Below are 18,790 nucleotides of genomic sequence, written 5' to 3'. Positions count from 1 at the left end.
GGTCCATCATGCGTGATGGTTCCTTGGGAAGACAAATGCCATCACTCCAGATGTCTCCCCTTCCTCCTTCTTCCTCCCACCTTATATACTGAGCATGATGTCATATGGTATGGAATATTCCTTTGGTTAGTTTGGGTCACCTGTCCCAGCTGTGTCTCCTCCCAGTCTCCCATGCACCCCCAACTTCCTTGCCAGCATGGCGGTACGGAATGCAGTAAAGGCCTTGGCTCTGTGTGACCTCTGCTCAGCAGTAACAAAAACATCTCTGTGCTATCAACCCTGTGTTCAGCACAAATCCTAAACATAGCCCCAATACTAGCCACTGTGAAGAAAGTTAACTCTACTCCAGCTCAAACCAGCACACTTTCCTTCTTGCAACTCACATTATTTGTAATCTTAATTCATAAGAACCAGGTTTTCACTTGCAAGTGTGATGAGGTAACTACATCTGCAAAATGGCAAAGAATGGCATAAGCAACAACAAACTGGATTCAGACTAGTAGATTTCCTGCCTACTCTCGAGTCAAATTGGTGATTAAGGTAAAGCAATTGTCATTGTCTTACATAAAAGACAGACACTTGATTAAAGATAGTATAACTAGACACATTTTTAAATATTACATTAAATCTTCATTTTATTATATTTTGTCAGTTTAATACCTAGAAAGGTATCTCCTGCGAGCTTCAAAGATTAGAATGTTTAATGTGCTCATAGCTATACTAGTTAGCTGCAGCAATCGGGTCACAAGAAAACCAATGACACTGCAAGTAGCAGCAATGAGTTGCTGTGAGACAAAAGATTCTACCCATTGGGAAGGCAGCACCTAGATCTCAAGTGTCTAGAGGCAGAGCTTCTGCTGCTATAAGCTAATACTGCACACTAATTTCAGAACACTTCCCAACAATTTAGAGATTATTCTCTACCACTCTTCAGTTACAGCACAGTTCTTTTTCATCAATACACTACAAGTCCTTTGAATCAATATCTGGTTTCTTGATGGTATATCCTATACGTATATCTACGTGTGTGTCTGTGTGTGTGAAAGAGAAACAGAGAGAATGAAATTATCAAGGTTAAGGGAAAACTTTTTGCTGTCTTCCGATTTCCTAACGATAGATATACAGAAAATTAGACTCATCTCTGAGGTTGACAGCAGTTACCTGAATGCCAACAGATACAAGCTACAGCAAGGGAAACACCAACAAATATTGGGAAAAATACTAGATTCACAATGAAGTTGGTCAAACACTGGAAGAGGCTGCCCAACAAAAGTGAGGAATCTCAATTTATAGACATATTCAAAATGCAACTGGAGAGGGCCTCAGCAACCTGATCTGAATTGACCACAGAGAGACAAGATGACCTCCAGAAGTCCCTAAATTACTGCATGACCACAATTCTGTCCCATTTCATCTCTTTCAGAGAAGAAGAATTTCTGAAATTAATCCAAGGAAATTTCTCAAATACAGTCTTTAAAAAGATAATGCACTAACTATTTATAAAGCAAAAAACATAACCAGGAATTCAGTACTTACCAAAGAGCTGGACTGGTGTAAATGGTATGGTCTGAGCAAGTCTCATTAAGTTGTTTCTTTCAACAGCTGTAAAAAAACATAGATTTCACTGCTACACTGAATAAACAAGTTGAACGAGTTTCAGAAACATTTGGCATTATAGTGTACAAAGCCAAGATGGCAGCAGTGTGATCCTGTGTCAGATCTGATCACCATTCATTCTACTCAGCCAGCAACTTCCCTTTGCATATCCATGGTATTTCACATGCATCAGCAGCTGCTCTTTAACCCATTCATGGATTTATTCCTTCCAAAGAAATAGGCTCTCTGGGAAAACCCCTTGCACCCTGCCTAGAAGGACTTCTTCTGCTAGCTCATCATCCTCCTCCTTCCACACCAAGGGCTGCTGCTGATTCCTCCTCCTGCCAACTCCAATGCAGAGATATTCACACTGTGCCAATAGGATGCACTGACCCTAATTGCCCTCACTGCCTGTTTCTTCAGGCTCAGAAGCACCTGGAGGTTTAGCAACCCATTACAAGAAAGTCCAACTTTCCCCTGCACAGAGCACTGCTTCTTCATCTGGGCTCCTTGCCTATCAACATCAATGTAGCATTATTATATTTCTCTAAACTGGCAGCTTATTTTTCAGGCAAACATCTTCAAGACTTCAGCGAGTCAACTAAATATTTATGGATTTATCCTCACAATGACTGAATTATCAGAAAGGGGAACAGAGGTGTGAAGTAAAACACAAAGACGATAAGACTAGAACTAGAAGGCAACTTGGACACTGCAGTTCTAACTGTCTAGTTTCCCTATTCAATGACTGAAGACACACCTAGCATCCAAAGTAGAGAGTGAACCACAGCAGAGCTGTGTTTCTCTGCAGAGTAATTGAAAAGCCATGGTGGCAGATTCTTAAAGATCCTGGACACTGTCTAGCTTTCTTTTAAGATTACTTCTCCGAGTAGAAATTAATTAGAGAGTATTTAGTCCAGAAAGGTAGAGCAAAGGGGACTCATGATATGTCAACGCGTGAATCAGGGTCTTCATTTGAGATCTGCACTTCAGACTCCACTTCAAGGCTTGTTTACATATGTCAGATGCCTGAATAGTTTTGAAGCATGTACATAATCAGGATCTTCCTTTGATGCCTCACTAGGAACACGCTCCGATGACAAAATTAGTGCATACCAGGGACAAGGATGTGAACACAGGAGCTGCCAAACCTGTGTCATCTCTCAGACACTGTCAGCAGTCATTCTATAACCTTGAGAAGCAATGTGACATGGACTTGCACCAGCTGCTGAACTTGGGACTCTATTCTTTTGGGTGTGCCGAGAGGCAGAATTATATTGCTTGCTCAACATGATAGCAAAAATAAAGTATAAGCACTATATAGTGCAGGATTTTTGTGGGTCTAGTTGGCTAAATTCTATCCTAATCTTCCTGAGGAAAAAAAACTACACTGGAAACCTCTCAAGACACTTGTCAATTCATAATGGAAACTACTTCCATCGTGCTAAAAAGTCCCTCATCTCAAATAGCATGCCTGATGAAAGACAAATTAATCACTGCAACAATGTCAGAATGTCAGAGAAATTACTCCTGTGCACTAAAATACAAACCAGGAGTTGTTATTCCCAATGAAAACCACAAAGATTTTGAATCAGAAGCCTGCTAATACTTCTGGTTTACCCCAATCTTGCTTATAAAGGAGGCCAAGTCCTTTGGGCAATAGAGACATCTACTGGCAATCTCTGCTCCATTCCCCTTCAGGAAAAACCGAAATACAACACTTGTGGGAAAATCTGTGCACACTCAGCTCAAGAATAAACATGACTGCCGGCAATTAGCATCCAAATGTTTTATTCCCTGCCAGATTTTCAGGAGTTCATAGGTGTACAAACACAGATTAAGTAGTATAGGACCAATTAATTGAAGAAACCAATTCAAGAAAGTACAAAGGAAGGTGTGGGAGGTGTGAGGGGAAGTGACAGCTATAAACAAATGAGTGCCTCTTCTGCCCCTTCGGGAACTGGAGCTGTATTCATTGTTTCCACCTACATTTCGAAAGTGATTATCTACATTCTGCCCTGTATTTACCAGAAATACCCAAAATGGAGCAATTATCAGCCAGAAAATTTGCTCACTGGAGTGTTAGGCATGAATTAACATGGTACCTTATAAGCAGTGGCAATTGTGCAACTCTTCAAAATGAAAATCACAGAGAATGACAAGGGCAGAATTAATGTTTCTTTTAATTTCTTAAATTACTCAACTATCATTCTGGTGCCTCCTGCTTACCTGAGTAGTGATGATGCAAATCTTGAGATGTTTTCAAGCAGGCAAAGATATCTGAAATAATGTTTAAAGGATCGTTGCATTCATTATTATAGCAGGCACAAATACATGGTTTTTTCTAATTCTTTACATTCCAGAGTTTATCATGAAACAGATTAATCAGAGTTAGTGTTTCAGCATTCTAAAGAGGAGAATTACTAAGGTCTTTAACTACATTATAATGTACTGTATATAGGTAGATTTCAGTCATCAATGTAATATAGGCAGATGACTTATCTATTCAGGGAAATGGTGGGAAATTTGTGATATCAGCCTGAAGGACCTGCTAAGCCAATTATACCTCTGGGATATCAAAAGGCTTTTGCTGTACATCATGCTTCACAGCCTCCCAAAGGCTTGATTTTTCCTCAGTCATTAAGCGTTCCATTAAAACTATACTATTGCACCAAAGTTGCAGCAATACTGTCCCATTTACCCACAGAATCTAAAATGCTGTCAAAATATAAGCAGACAAACAATTTCTGTGGCTACATATTTAGCAGGCATGGCCAGATCAAATTTTGTCAAAAAAGTCTTTGTTTCATAAAAAGTCTTTTTAATACACTCACTTTAATGAGCATATTTATATTAATTAGATGAAATAATTTTGTTTTGCTGGAAAACAGTACTTCAAAATACCAGACTGCAGAATATATATACGATACTACTATTAATTCTGAAAAGAATGAGATAATAAAAACAGTGTTCATAAAAATTTTTGAATTTAACACTTTTCTTCTTGGTGTATTCTATTTGTTTATACTCCCTTATCTAGTGAAAGACTTCTTATATAAAAACATCCGTGGATATTGGGGAAGGACCAGCGTTTTTATTGAGCGCCTTTGGTGATTCAAATTTCCTTGTGCTTTCTTTCTGGCTGGACCCAATTAGGTTTGTTGCATTTCATATATTGTAAAAGAACAAAACATGAAAAGGTGCTTAAGTTCTTCCTTTTGAGGATGGAAAAACTGGATTTTAATCAAAGCAATGGTGTGGTCTAGAGAGCAGCCCCACAACTCACTTTGCTTGCAGCACTGTGCTTTGACACTGCAGTGTTTTGTGCACAGATGAACATAGAAAAAGCAGCACTTGAAGTGGTGTTAAGACTAAGAGCAACTCATTTCTGCATCACAGCTAGCCTCAAAAGGAATCACATGCCCAGCTGCTCAGCCTCTTAGTTGCAAGTTATGTCAGATAGACTAGAATGCAACAATTTAAAATTCTCTTATCCAGTTATTATGAGAAAAACATGTCCTCAAAAAAACATCCTTCGCTTTAAAGTACAAGTTAGTAACTAACACATGAAAAAACATCTGCACAATTTCCTATAACCCTCAACTACAGTAAATTAACCACCTTTTGGATTTTGTACTTCAAAATTGTCAGAGTGAGATTTGTAGATGGGATTTCAAATGACTGACAAGTAACGAAACACTTACTGTCAATTTCCTCTGAGGTTCTAAACCTGTTCAAAAGCAAATATTTGATATTTTAGTCCAAAATTTCTATCATGAAGCTAACATTATTACACATGGAACACATATGTTCAATGCAACAATCAGTAAACAATCTTCAGGTACTGAAGAACTGACACATTTTTCTGCATGTTTCTTTCCCTTTATGTTGAGCTGCTCTTGATTCTGTACCGCTGTTCATATTGTTTATACTGCAATAACTATATCAGTTACAGACCCTTCAATCACACACGCAATTGTTAATTTTTAAATCAATGCTGATACATATTAACAGCTACCTATGCCATTACCTTTGCTTTTTAAAAATACTTTTTTAATTGATAGTTCTCTGGATTAACGAGTCTGGTTACAGAAAGATATCACCACTAGCATTAAAGAAGTCTTTGTTTCAGAACACAGCCGATATGATTCACCTCAAAGACCAGAAATATCCCATAGAAGACAACAGACCAAGTGACAGAATCAGGCCACTCAACAGCCTGTATGTCCTGCTGGTAAGTATGTAGTTTACCTCCTGCCTATAAATGACAAGGTGTAAGCAAACAAACAAAACATATAAAAAACCCACCAAAGTGACAAAACAAAATAAACAAAGGGGAAAAAAAAGCCCAAAACCAAAAAACCCACACACATTGGTAAAAGCCATAAAAACACAGCAACTGGGATGGGACAGCTTCCTAGTATGTTCTTTGTTACATCCATAGTGCTACAAAATAAGAGAGACCTACAAGAAATTGATGAGAATAAGAAATTACAGGAAAAGGAACATAGAGACAGCATTTCATGTGGCAAAAAAATGTCCCCAATATTAAGATAATGATTAATCAGTCCAGGGAAAAAATCAAAATCCCACAATAAAAAACTTGTAAAAACAGTATACTTTCACTAAATACAATCAAAGCTCAATAACTGTTGAAACTTCATGAAGAAACCTAAGCTAAGTATTTTGTATATGTGCAACACAGAAAAAAAAGGATTAATCAGACAATGAGAGAAGCTTTCAGGAGCTGCTAACATTTTAATTATTAAAAAACAAAATGAGCAATTTGCACAGTAAAAGCAAATTCAACTTTTCGTGCTCACTAGACTGGAAAAATGGCAAGTTAAAGATGCTATGGTCATAGAACCACAGAATTCTAGAATCATTAAGGTTGGGAAAGACCTTTAAGATCATCAAGTCCAATCATCACCTTAGTGACTGAAGCAGAAAGTCTGATTATTGTTAGAATAAAAAGGAGTGCCAGTTCCACCTAAAATCATACACTTCATTAAAATGGATCTCCTTTATCTCCATCAATAAGGCTTCCCTTAAAGAAACTTAGACAATCAGAATTGCCTTAACTCCTCATTTCACCTAAATTTCTTGTCCCAAGTATATAAAAAATCTGAAGTGAAAACCTGCAGACAGTTTAGAAGTCTCTTTCTGCAAACATGTGATGAGTATCTTAATATATTAATCATATATACCTGGAGCTCCTGTTCGGCTTACTTTTCTTGGTGGTTCCAAATATGCTATTACTGAAATCCTAAAGAAGAGAGATACTTTTGCTGGTGAAATATGCACATTATTATCATATACATACTGCACAGCTCAAAAGGGTACAATCTTGAAAACACTTACTGATCTGCTTATTGTTGACATGAATAATGACACTGACAGGCAGCTGAATCACAGCACTTCTGTACCCACAGTGAAGGGGAACTAATTTGCTCACATTGCAGTTTTTCCATGCTGTCTTCATACAATTGAATGAAATACTCAGGTTCCCACTTATCTTTCACTACATTCACATACCTTGCTAAAGGTCTTCTAATATGGACAGTATTAGAGAACTTTCTTTGTCTTGGAAAATTTCAATTTAGGGACAGGTTTTACACCTGTTGAAAAGAAAATGTACTCTAAACCCCTATAACAGAAGAAGGTAACACACTGAGCAGCTTTCCAGTGATATACAGATCACATATTTTCCAGGTCTTATATTTAAAGAAACATTCAAATAGTCTTTTCAACTTCTAGCCATATTAGGAAAAATTGGTCTTGCCATGTTCTCCTAATGTACTAGTCAAAAACAGAATTATTCTTCTGAATAGTAGTCAGGCAGATTTCAATCCTCAAAAGAAATAGGCCCTGCCAAAAAATTTCAAGGACAAGCAAGTTACATATAGATAAGATACATAAACTGAAATTCAGCTTCTAATATTATATGAAACTTAACTCACTTTTTTTTTCTTTCAGTCAGATTTTGACCTTGTAGCTTGCTTTGCAGATGTAAAAACCTTTAACAAAACCTTACTACACACACCCCTGCTTTGCTCCTTGGTACCCATCAGAAGGGATTTCTGAACCACTAGTATTCAATGGATAAATCTGAGATGCAACACTTTAGGAAAAATACATTTCCTTAAAATATATCATACTTCAAGTGGAACTGTTGGATGCAGCAATTTTGTTACATCTCATCATAGCCCAGAGAGGACTTAAGAAGAGGCATAACAATGCAGTAGGTATTGGGGATTATATCTTGAAAGAACAAGTAATCTGAAGTCAGTATTCTGGAAGTGACTAGTTTCAGCCTAACTCCAATCCTCCTATTAATCAGTGGAATTGTTTTGAGAATTTTTCAAAATCCCACCCTCCATTTTTATCCAAGAGTATCTTAAAATGAATTTTGAAGCACCAGATTGCTTGATTCCTCACACAGTTTTCCTGACTTTACCTTCATTTCACTTGTCTGATCCTGTGTTTCACATTTCAAAGACTTATTGATGTAGACTCCAAGGCCAGGTTTTACAGAATACAAAATTTCTATTTCTCTCTTTCTCTTCACCTTTTCGTGCAAAAAACATACTATTTTAAAAATTTACATTCAAGTTCTTTTCCCTGGTATTTGGGATTCAAATACTACAGGACTTAGAGCAGCATATCTGAAATTATCTGGTTGATTTTTCATCCAAAAAAAACAGTGAAATAAAGATCATGATTTTAATAATCAAGAGTGCTATACACAAAACAGGTAAGGAAGGGCACTTGACAGCTGTTGAAAAGGAAGAGGAAAGGACTTTTTCACAGCTCCTTTTCTTAACTTATGCTTTGTTAATTTCCTTTCATACCTCTGAGATAACCCTACAAAATTTAGTGAATGATACATTTTCTTCTATTACTTACACTATTTTAAAACAGACAGTAGTTTCCATGATACAGATTCCAGCCTGAGTCTTCAGGAAATATAAATTGGTCTAGTTATATCAAAGTCAATACACCTATGTTTGTTTACATAGGCAGAGGACCTTTAGATTATGGAACTTCAAATTAATTCTGGTAAATAATAAGATATGGTGCTTATAAGCACCGTTAGTTAAGAAATCTACACTTGGCAATTATTATTAATATTTAACTATTGTTTGCAAGAAATAACTAGCTCTGCATGACAGAGGTATAGACAGATAATTTAATGTCCTAGTTCAATAATCTTAATAGAGTGTTAACAGCTGTTAAATTACTCATTTACCTGCACACATACACTGCGTCAGCAGACAACAAAGTTCTTCATCTCTCAAAGAGGTATTTCATGACAAAAAAATCTATAGTGGCAAGCCCAGGGATGACAGTAGAGCTACAATGAACTCATCCCAGACAAAATTATGGACTAGGATGCGTAATCTTAGGTCTTACCTCTTGAGAATGCCTCAGGTAATCACAGAATGATATGGTATGTCTACCAATGTCTTGATTTTTCTTTTTCTGGTGCATGTATCTGAAACGTTCCAAACCTAGCCAAGAGAGCAGGTGTCAGTTATTTCTACAGTGTAAATGAACAGCTCTGTTTCTGTAAGCTAAATACCTATTCAGTGCTATAAAATAAACACCTATATACCATATACTCCCCGTAAACACATAATGGGCTATAAAAACACTAACAGAATTTAATTTAAACAGACTATTTCCACTCTTTGTCAGCAGATTTTTGAGAAATGCAGCTGTCCTCAGACTGTACTGAGTCACAGTATTCCCCACTTCTCTCAGCAGCTCGCAGGATGAAACCAGTGACCCACATCACAGCAAAGCTGAAAGATAATGAACTATGCAAAGGTCTTCTGAGAATGAAAGAGATGGAGAATTACTTAAAGAAAAGTAAGAATGTCACTCCTTTTCATTCCAACAGAGACAATACAGAATTTATTTGTTCTCTTTGGAAGACGTGTTTCTGAGCGATGGGAAATGAATAATGCAGGCAGAGGATCTGCCAGAAAATACAGTATTGCAGCACTGCCTGTGAGTGTAAATGTCCCAATTAAATCATGAGTTTATTTTTGCAATTAGCCAGGACACCACATAGCAGGAGAGGAGAGAAAGACATTCACCTTGCTTCCTACTTATTCCTGAAGATTAGCACTGTACTATCTCCCATGCAAGATACACAGTGATCCCAGAAAGATTCAACTGACCTTCTATCCAACCTATGACCCTTTTGCCTCTTCAGTGATGCAGCAAATAAACAAGTCATGTAGGCCTACAACCTAAGTCTAGTTTTGTGAAAACTATGCCATGAGGTGAAGATGGTGAACGACACTCTGAATTTGTGAATTTTTATTTACTGATTCTTTTTAAATGTGTTCTGAAATTCCCTGTTTGCAAAATGTCACATACTTAGCTGACTGAAATTAGACACAGTGAGACAATTCTTGCTGTATTTCTCTTGCTCAGCCCAGACATTGATCTCTGCGGGCTCTGAGCTCACTTGAGTGTTCTGGGAACAACCATCCACTCTAATCACCTGGCAAGACACAGATAAAACAATATTCAATTTATATACAGCATGACTAGCATTTCCACAGTTCCTCTAACAGCCTTTGTTGTGGCCTTTGAGAGCATAACTGAAATGGCAGTGACTGAACACATTCCCACACTCCCAACAGAGAAATAAATTTTTTGCAATTTTGTTGCAAGTTGCAGAAGACACGTTGCTTTAGTCTAGTAAATTCTGGTAATGAAAGAACTTGACAAAGTTCAAGTCTAAGATCCTTTGATGACCTGAGCATCTTATGCAAATCCATTAATATTCAGCGTTCATCTCACCAGTGGTAATTCCTTCTAGATGACAATGACCCAAGGAATTTTAGAGTTCTCTAAATACATTTTTATATGTGAACACACAGATACAGTTACAAATATGACACAATCAATATGCTTCCTTTAATGTGCTAAGTTTGATGGATGTGAAGAAAAGACTGTGAGACTCTTGCAGGCAGGAGACAACATTATGACGCCTAGCTTCCTTGTTCACAGCTGTACATTGCCTGGATATGGCTACTCCTTCAGTCCATCCTAGATTGCATGAAGCCTCCCCAAGTTTTCTGGCCAACTTAAGTGCAAACACTCTTATTCTTGTGTAAAATCAGCATCACCCCTAGTATACAATTTAGCAAAGCCTCTGGGCATCAACAAGTTCAAAACTGAAATCCCACACAAGCAAACAAAAGGGAAATTGAACCAAAGATAAACATATAAAAGAAATGCCCCAATTTGTGTGCAGCATTTAAATGTATACATTTTCAAATAAACCACACTGCAGAACTGCTCTGAGATATCATTCTCTTGCATCTGCCCATACCGGCACTGGAAGGGGGTTTTGATTCCTCTTTCCTCGCCCAGACTTTTTGTCTCTGTTTTGTTGTTTTGCTTTTGTTGCCTCACTGTGGTGTAGCTCACTGGATCGTAAAGACTCTGCAGGAAAGAGTCAAAAAACAGCTTTAAGCTACAGAGCTATTGTTTATTAAGGGAAGATGTGATTAGACTGAGAATTGGCAGATCTCTAAAGCAAGCTGAGAAAGACTTGTGACATCCGAAGCTAATACTCATGCAGTTCAGGGCAAAGATGTGCACCATCCCAAAGTATTTATCAATGTTACTCACCATCTCATACTAGTCCTAATCAGAGCTCGAATCTCCTGTATTTTAGCTGTTGGTAAGCAAACTTGTTGTTGGGCAAGGAGGCATTTAAACTGACTGCAAAAATGTATATCTTTTCATTTTCCATGCACACATCTGACCTATGATACTGCTAATGTGTCTCCAGGGGTTTGTGTGTATTTTGGCCCCGGCAACTCTTGCACTCCACCCTAAGGGCAAGAGACTTACCTGGAGCAAGCACAACCCTTCTGTCACCCTGCCTGTGTAACCACAGACATAGAGATCCCATGAGATGGGGAGAACCAAGTGGCTGACACATGGGTGTGGTGCAGCTTGGATACCAGGCACACATCAGAAAATCCCAAGAGCCAAACACATCAGAAAGAAAGTGAAGAAGTAACTCTGAACTCTGCTACTACCCTCAACTGCACCTAATACCTCCTGGATGCAAATGAAACGTTTTTATAATGCCTTGGACTCTCCAGTGAAAGATATGGTACAGGTTGAATATTTTATAATTACCACCTATAGCCTTGTAGGTTTTCCCTGATCTCTCTTTCTTATGGGACCGCAAGCTGTTGCTTCTGCAGAAACTCCAGTCCCTCCAAAGCGGGCTGATCCAGAGAGAGGTACTTCGTTTCAGCTTGTTCTGAGACATGCTGCCACTGTGATGTGACCAGTCAGAGTTGCAGGAGAAGGACTTTGATTGTCTTAACTGGACATGCCTGGGAGGATTGCTCTTGCAGTTACCATCTCTGTCATAGGAGGAATTTAAGCCCAGGGCTGCTTTCTGTAAATCTGAGATGAACACCCCTTTTTCATCACCTTCAGAGAATCCCCAGTTCACATAACCACCTTCAATTTCTTCCCTGTCATTGCAGAGGGATGCTACACTATCTTCAATATTCAGAGGATGCTGGAGACTAAGAGAATGATCAGTGCCTACAGCATTAGTCTTTTCTGATGGCAAATGAATAACAAAGTCTCTCTGGCTGCACTGATAACATTCTGTCTCTTTTCCAATGAGGCTGATATTTGGCAAGTTTTGCTGCACCACAATGCTATTTTGCAGGTCATCTCTGAATGCCTCATCCTTGTACTTGGCAGGAGTGCTCAAAAAAGACAAATTTAAGGTGACATCCTCAGAAAAAGATCTTCCCTGATGGTCAGGGGGCACCAGCAAAAACTGACCATATCTAGGAGTTGACTTATTCTCAGAAGATACTCCTGAAGTGAGCGTGTCTCTTTCCACTTCTACCTTGTCTTCTACCACTTTGTTACTCTCAGACCGCAATTCATGGTCTTTGCACTCTGATGGACACTGGCTCCTTACCAAGCTCCGAAAGAGGGAGGGTGGCATGCTGTAGTAGTGGTATTTCTTGTCATACAAACACTCCAGGCTGCTCAAGGTCTTGGAATAGAGTGCATTGCTCCAGCTATGGGGCAACTTCCTGCAGGTTTGATGTTTTGGGTCAGCCAGTAAGGCTTCTTCCACCTGCAAGGTGTCTACAGCTGAAAGCACTTTCAGGATGTCCACTGTCAAGGCAGACAGGTCTTGCAAATGTCCTAGCTGGCTGTCCAGGGAGACTAAAGATTCTTTGATATAAAATACCTTCTCATGCACTTCTTTAAGCTGCAGAAACATCTCCTCCACTCTAGGTGGAAAAAGAAAATATAAGTAAAATACCAAAACAAAGACCTTTACATGTTTGTGAGATGATGAAGGAAGCCATTAACACATTTCAAAAAGTCCATGTTTCTAACAGGCTGAGGGTTTTTTGTTTTAAATTGTGGTTTTAATTCCCATGGACATGTATATTTGACAAAACTCAGCCAACAGTCAGAGAGGAAACAGACTTGTCAGCTAGTCATCCTGCATTTCCCCATGTCTTGTGCAAGCATGAAAAGAACAAGGCTCACACAAACCTACAGCCATTCTTTAATCTTGTATTTCTCAAGTACTGGAGACTGCTGGCAAAGGGGTCTTCCCAATGACCTATTTGGCTTTTAGAAGCAGATTCTATACATCTTATGCTATCAGTTATCTTCAGGTAAAATTCAACTGCTCAAAAAGCAAAGTTTTTTAGCATCTTCAAATTCCCAGTGAAAAGTCTAACTTCCTAGCCTGGAATTATATCATTTAAATTAATTTCTTGCATTAATGTTATGCAATGCTGTGAAATGTGATTCACTTTTGCATTCAGAAAAAAATTACTTTCCAGATCTATATTTACCCAGAAAATGAAATAATCCTGAAGTAACTGACTCTTGTTCAATTAAGTGAACAATGTTATTTATTTAATTTCTTTAACAGAGGATGCTTATTTTGCTTCTGTGTTTTGTTTCAGTATGCAGAAAATAAGATTTTGAACAGGCAAAGATTAAAAGGGTGTCTTTCTCCAGGCAAGCAAACTTACTAGATGAGATCAGTATTGGCATTCAGTATGATTTTTCATCGTGTTCACTTTTTTAAACTCTTACCATTAAACTTAATGGCAGATTTGCCAGTGATTTCAATAGAATTCTAAATTAGGCCAATACTGATAGTTCTGAAACCTTGCTGACAGTTGTGTACTGCAATTTTGCAAACCAAGGCACTATATTGCAAATAATGCTACAACGGTTTTATGGTTATTTCTGTGAACATCAGTTATACTCAGTCACAAGCAATCCTCTCAAAGCATTACTACAATGCTGAGCTTTTAAATAAAAACAACTATCTTGTATACTCTCCTCTGGCATGTTTTAGTGGTGCTACCTGGTCTGCAAAAGTGAAATTGTGTAACACCTTACTGTACTCCTTTAACCACCTGCACAATGCACATATCTGAGGATGCAATTTGCCAGCAAGGCTCCTCCAACAGGCCTGACATGCGTCCCATACACATGCATTTCGATCAAATTAGCAAGGCCTATGCATGTTCACAGTGGCTATAACCTGTTTCAAAATCATTAGCTTATCAACGTTTTTTATATGACAAATTAATACAAAGAGCACAAATCTGCAGCAAAACACACCTTTCTGCAGTCAGATGGATCCTTTCACTGTCACTGGAACTCAGACTTTCATTCTTCTCATGAAAATATTTTTCCACACACTGCTCCTCAAAGTCATGCAGTTTCTTTAGCTCCTCATCACTCAGGTACAGTTCTGAACAAAAGAGGTAGGAATCAGTATGAAGCATGCCGATAATTGCAATTGTTTATAAGCATTCATGAAGATAAGGAAAAACAAAGCCATCAGAATTTGTTTACACTCCATCCCTTGACAAGAATTAATTAGGCCTAACTCCATGAATTTAGGCTTATGTGCCAAATACATGAAAATGTGTCTTTTATCTTTCCTTAGAAAGGGAACAACACCAGACTGACAAAAATTCCAGTGCACTCCCCCCTTAAAGCCTCCGAAGTGTGTAACCAAATGGCATCTCACAAAGATGCATTTTCTCACAAACTTTTATTTTGTCATACATGTATCACTCACAAGACTTAGATGCAGACAAGTATGGCCCACAAAAATTTTACTCTAATTTGGTCTAGGCATTCATTTAAGGCCAGTCACCTATAACACCTATTTTATTTACCAGAGTTCTCACTGTACTTGCTAGGGTGTATCTGCACCAAGCAACAAGGCAGTGTTTGCTACAAGCATGTAGTGCTCTGCCGTAACACACAGCTCAGCAGCAAAGACCCCTGTAGTGTTGTGGGGTTCCCCTTTCACTCCTACTGAGACTTGATCACCTTCCAAGCCCTTTCCCCCCCTAATCCATTTGTGTTCTCGCCAAGATTTTAGTCTCTGGATCCTGGGCTATTAACTGATTTTCCACAAGGTGGCACTGGATCCTCATTGCTAAAACCAGTTAATTATAACCACACCGAAATTAAATTAGAAGAACCTTACCAAGGAATGTATACAGAAAAGAGCCACAGAGGTACAAAAAACAGGAAAAAGTGTCCTTCTGAGAGAAGTGTAAGTGAGATATTAGCCTTTTTCTATCAAAGGACTTTAAGATGTGCTAAGCAGGGTTTCAGTTTTCCTTTTGCCTAGTGCTCCTTACTCTATGCTATGACAGTGACTTTGCTACGCATTCATATAAAATAAGCGTGGCATTTCAAAGACAGGCTGATGTATCCAGTCATGATGGAGGAACTGAGCCTGGAAGCAGCAGTAAAGCACTTCAGCATTGATTAGTTAAACCTATTTTTGAACTCTGTAACTACCTGTGAGCACGCCAGGTATCTTCAGGAATTCATGTTCAGCAGAGAAAATCCTAAGTGAAGCACAACCCAGGCAGGGCCTGCTCTCCTCTGCTATTAGGCATCAAGGGTGTATGTTGCATCAAAAAAGATGGGGCTGTATAATACTACACACCAATGTTCCCCAGTGTTTTTCTAGATAATGCTACACCCACCAGCCTCTCCACCTCCCCACTTCCCTGGCTCACCCCAACCACCAAGCCCCGCCACTGATTATTCATTCCCACTCCAATGTCTTGTGGACCCTTCCCCACAACTGCTAAGGCTACTCCTGGCAGAGCCAACAACAGTGGGACAGAGAACTGGCACAACCTTAATGAGGCAAGAAGGGCCCTGGGATGGAAAAGTCCAGGTTGGAAAGAGAGAAGGTGAGGTTAAGGTGCAGTGATGAGCCAGTGCACTAAGGGAGGGAAGCAATGAGCAGGTAGGAAGCCCCTATGCTCTCTCTCTGCATCTGCCATCACTGGATCTCCTCTGTCCTTGACCTCTGCAGCTACTTTCTCCAGGCAATTAAAAAAAAATTTTTGGTCTTTTCATAAGAAACATACAGAAATTTGTACATCCATTACTGTTTAATTTCTTTTAAAATAAGGCTGTTAATTCCTTCAGAATAGCTGCTGACACTCTATTTTAGCTCAGAGTTGTGAGGTACGTTGACTGATGCACAGCAAACACCAAATACAAAGGAAAGCATTCCCCTAGTCACTTTTTCCTACAAGAATTCTCAGGCAGTCAAATTTAGTTTTTCACATTAAAACAACCCCCTACCCAGAGAATATATTTTTGCCCCCCTCCTTTTTTTTTTGGAGGAACCCAAATCCTTATCAGGTATTTCTTTCAGTTCCCAGCTTACTTAGTCCAACGTCGCCTTCCTCTTGATCCAGCTCATTTTGGGGCTGATGGTGGAAAATGCGATTTATCAGAAGTCCAATGTGGCTCAGGAGAATGAATGGTGGAGGCAGCCATGGCTTCTCATGGTAGGTCATAATGTAGCGGTACCGGTTGTACTTCCAGAGCTTGTTCGATATGGATTTCAAATCAAAATAAACATTGCTGAGAAGACAGAGATAGATGGAGGGGGAAAGGAGGGTAAAATGCTCCTGTGAGGAATACTCTCAATACAGCACAAGATGCTTAACTGCAAATCTAATCTGACACTGAAGAAAAGTCCCATCCCTCCAGTGAGGTAAATCAGCTTAAACCTTCAATAACAATTCAAAATCACGTGTCTGCAACTAGTGCACTCAGAATGAGATCTTCAAAACCACCTAACAGATTTGGAGATCCAATTCCCATTGGCATTAGTGGAAACTGGGCAAAACATATCCCCTAAGTGGCTTTGAAATCTCAGCAATATTATTTAAACTTTAATACACAGCCTAGCTGAGAGTTCAACATTGCCCGCCTCTTTGGACTGGTTTCAAAGTAGGTATCACGCTAAGGGAAGATTATTAACAAAATGATTCTCTGCACTCCCCCTAAATGAGATAGTTGCTGCAGCTACATGAGCCGTTCTTCTGCAGAATACGCTTTGGAGCTGTGATATTATTAAATGTGGCTGCTGTTGCACTGAATAATTTTCTGTATCTAGTATCATAGACCCAAACACAGGAAAGCAACTTTTTGGTTTCTGGCACCGTAATTTCTGTTGCACGGTCTATTACACACCCAGCATATAATCACAAACACATCAGCTTTGCTTCTGAGAGCATCATTAAATATATTACTCACACCCATTTTTGGTCCCACTTCTGGAAAAATCAAATCACTAGGCAGAAGAATTAGCATATCATTACTGCTGAAGGTTTAATTCCAGAAATAACTCATATTACAATTTCACAGTAGTGTAGTAAAAAATAATAAATTGATTCCTTGTCACAATTTCAGCAAAGGGATTTCTAACTGGAAGTGGGAATAGAGTGAATTTTGATCAATTTTCTTGAATATGAATCACTACATTTATTAATTTGGAACTTCAGCTGACTTTTTCTTCCCCAGAAATGCTAGAACTCTAGGAAAAAATAATTAACAACTCTAGGAAAAAATAATTAACTACTTCACTAAAATTTTATGGAACTTGATCCAGTATAAGGGGTTCCCTGTTAAAATTTGAATGGTTAGAACTACTGTACACTGATTAATTACTATAGAATTACTATGAGTTACTAAAGAATTACTATAAAGACCTTCCCTACTCTGGCAGCAGACATTAAAAGGCAGATTGTTAAAAACACTATAGTTAGATTTCAGTCTAGAATGGACAAGATTGCATCAAATAATGGGAATTTTCAAATTCTTTCCTAAAGGAAGAGCATACTTCTACAGTCATTAATCTCTTCCCTAGAACAGTTTTGCCACTGATCTACCAGTTTAAGGCTTGGGCTGCCCTATTATTACATAGGCTCTCAGCATAACAAATACAACTTTTAGGAACAAAGGAAAAACTACTTCAGAACTAGATTAATGTTGCTTTTTTGCCAACTGGAATTGTCTGCTTTAACTGAGTCAGATTCTTTTCAAATGTCAAAACAGTTTAGGTGTCTTCCCTCTATACCTTTCTTCACACTGTCTTGCTACCACCATTCTTTTTTATTTACCTTACCCTCATGGAAGATGGACGAACAACATGCCCTTGCTGGGGTATTTTTGGTGAAAGGTTTTTGAGAAATGGTGACAGAACATACATTAGTTGCTTTTGCAGCAATATACCATGGTACCTACTTAAAGAAAGCAATAAGCAAGTTGACCATGATGATGTATTGCACAAAGAGGTAGACAGCTTGGAGAAACGGTGTGAGGAAGGAGCCAGGAGGACAGTCTTCATTGTTTTCACAAACTGAAAATGAAGAACATACAGAGCACGGTTAGCATGGAAATTAAAACAGAGCACAGCAATGGCCTGTGCTTCCTGTTTGTCCTGCAAGAAACAGAACAGCCTTTGCTAATTTCACAGAGATATATTACTAAATTTGGTTATATAAACAATCTGCCCTCTTGTCCTATGGCTGGTTAGCCTCTCCTCACAGGACTTGCGCTCAAGTCTCTTCACCAGCCTCGTTGCTCTTCTCTGGACCTGCTCCAGCACCTCAATATCCTTCCTGAACTGAGGTGCCCAGAACTACACAAAGTATTCAAGGTGTGGCCTCACCAGCACCAAGTCCAGGGGCAGAATCACCTCCCTGGTCCTGTTGACCATGCTGTTCCTGATCCAGGCCAGGATGCCATTGGCCTTCTTGGCCACCTGAGCACACTGCTGGCTCATGTTCAGCATTCTGTCTGTCCAAAC

General features: G+C 38.8%; 1 protein-coding gene across 1 annotated transcript in view; it reads right to left on the bottom strand.

The window, feature by feature from the left end:
• Positions 1–18,790, bottom strand: part of TRPM6 (transient receptor potential cation channel, subfamily M, member 6) — a gene marked incomplete at its 3' end in the record, with an annotated part of 64,692 nt that overhangs the window by 4,759 nt on the left and 41,143 nt on the right. Inside the window, exons 24-34 of the mRNA XM_009069766.1 lie at positions 18,226–18,340; positions 16,358–16,557; positions 14,266–14,398; positions 11,770–12,902; positions 10,949–11,061; positions 9,985–10,111; positions 9,010–9,107; positions 8,054–8,164; positions 6,826–6,862; positions 3,826–3,876; positions 1,537–1,602 (exon numbers count right to left, since the gene is read on the bottom strand). Of these exons, the coding sequence (XP_009068014.1) occupies positions 1,537–1,602; positions 3,826–3,876; positions 6,826–6,862; positions 8,054–8,164; positions 9,010–9,107; positions 9,985–10,111; positions 10,949–11,061; positions 11,770–12,902; positions 14,266–14,398; positions 16,358–16,557; positions 18,226–18,340 (2,184 nt within the window). The remainder of the gene's footprint in view (positions 1–1,536; positions 1,603–3,825; positions 3,877–6,825; positions 6,863–8,053; positions 8,165–9,009; positions 9,108–9,984; positions 10,112–10,948; positions 11,062–11,769; positions 12,903–14,265; positions 14,399–16,357; positions 16,558–18,225; positions 18,341–18,790) is intronic.

This window comes from Acanthisitta chloris, unplaced genomic scaffold (genome assembly GCF_000695815.1).
Source record: "Acanthisitta chloris isolate BGI_N310 unplaced genomic scaffold, ASM69581v1 scaffold25462, whole genome shotgun sequence".
In the NCBI taxonomy this organism is placed as follows: domain Eukaryota; kingdom Metazoa; phylum Chordata; class Aves; order Passeriformes; family Acanthisittidae; genus Acanthisitta; species Acanthisitta chloris.
Note: the sequence above shows the minus strand (reverse complement) of the source record. Positions and strands in the feature narration are given on the sequence as shown.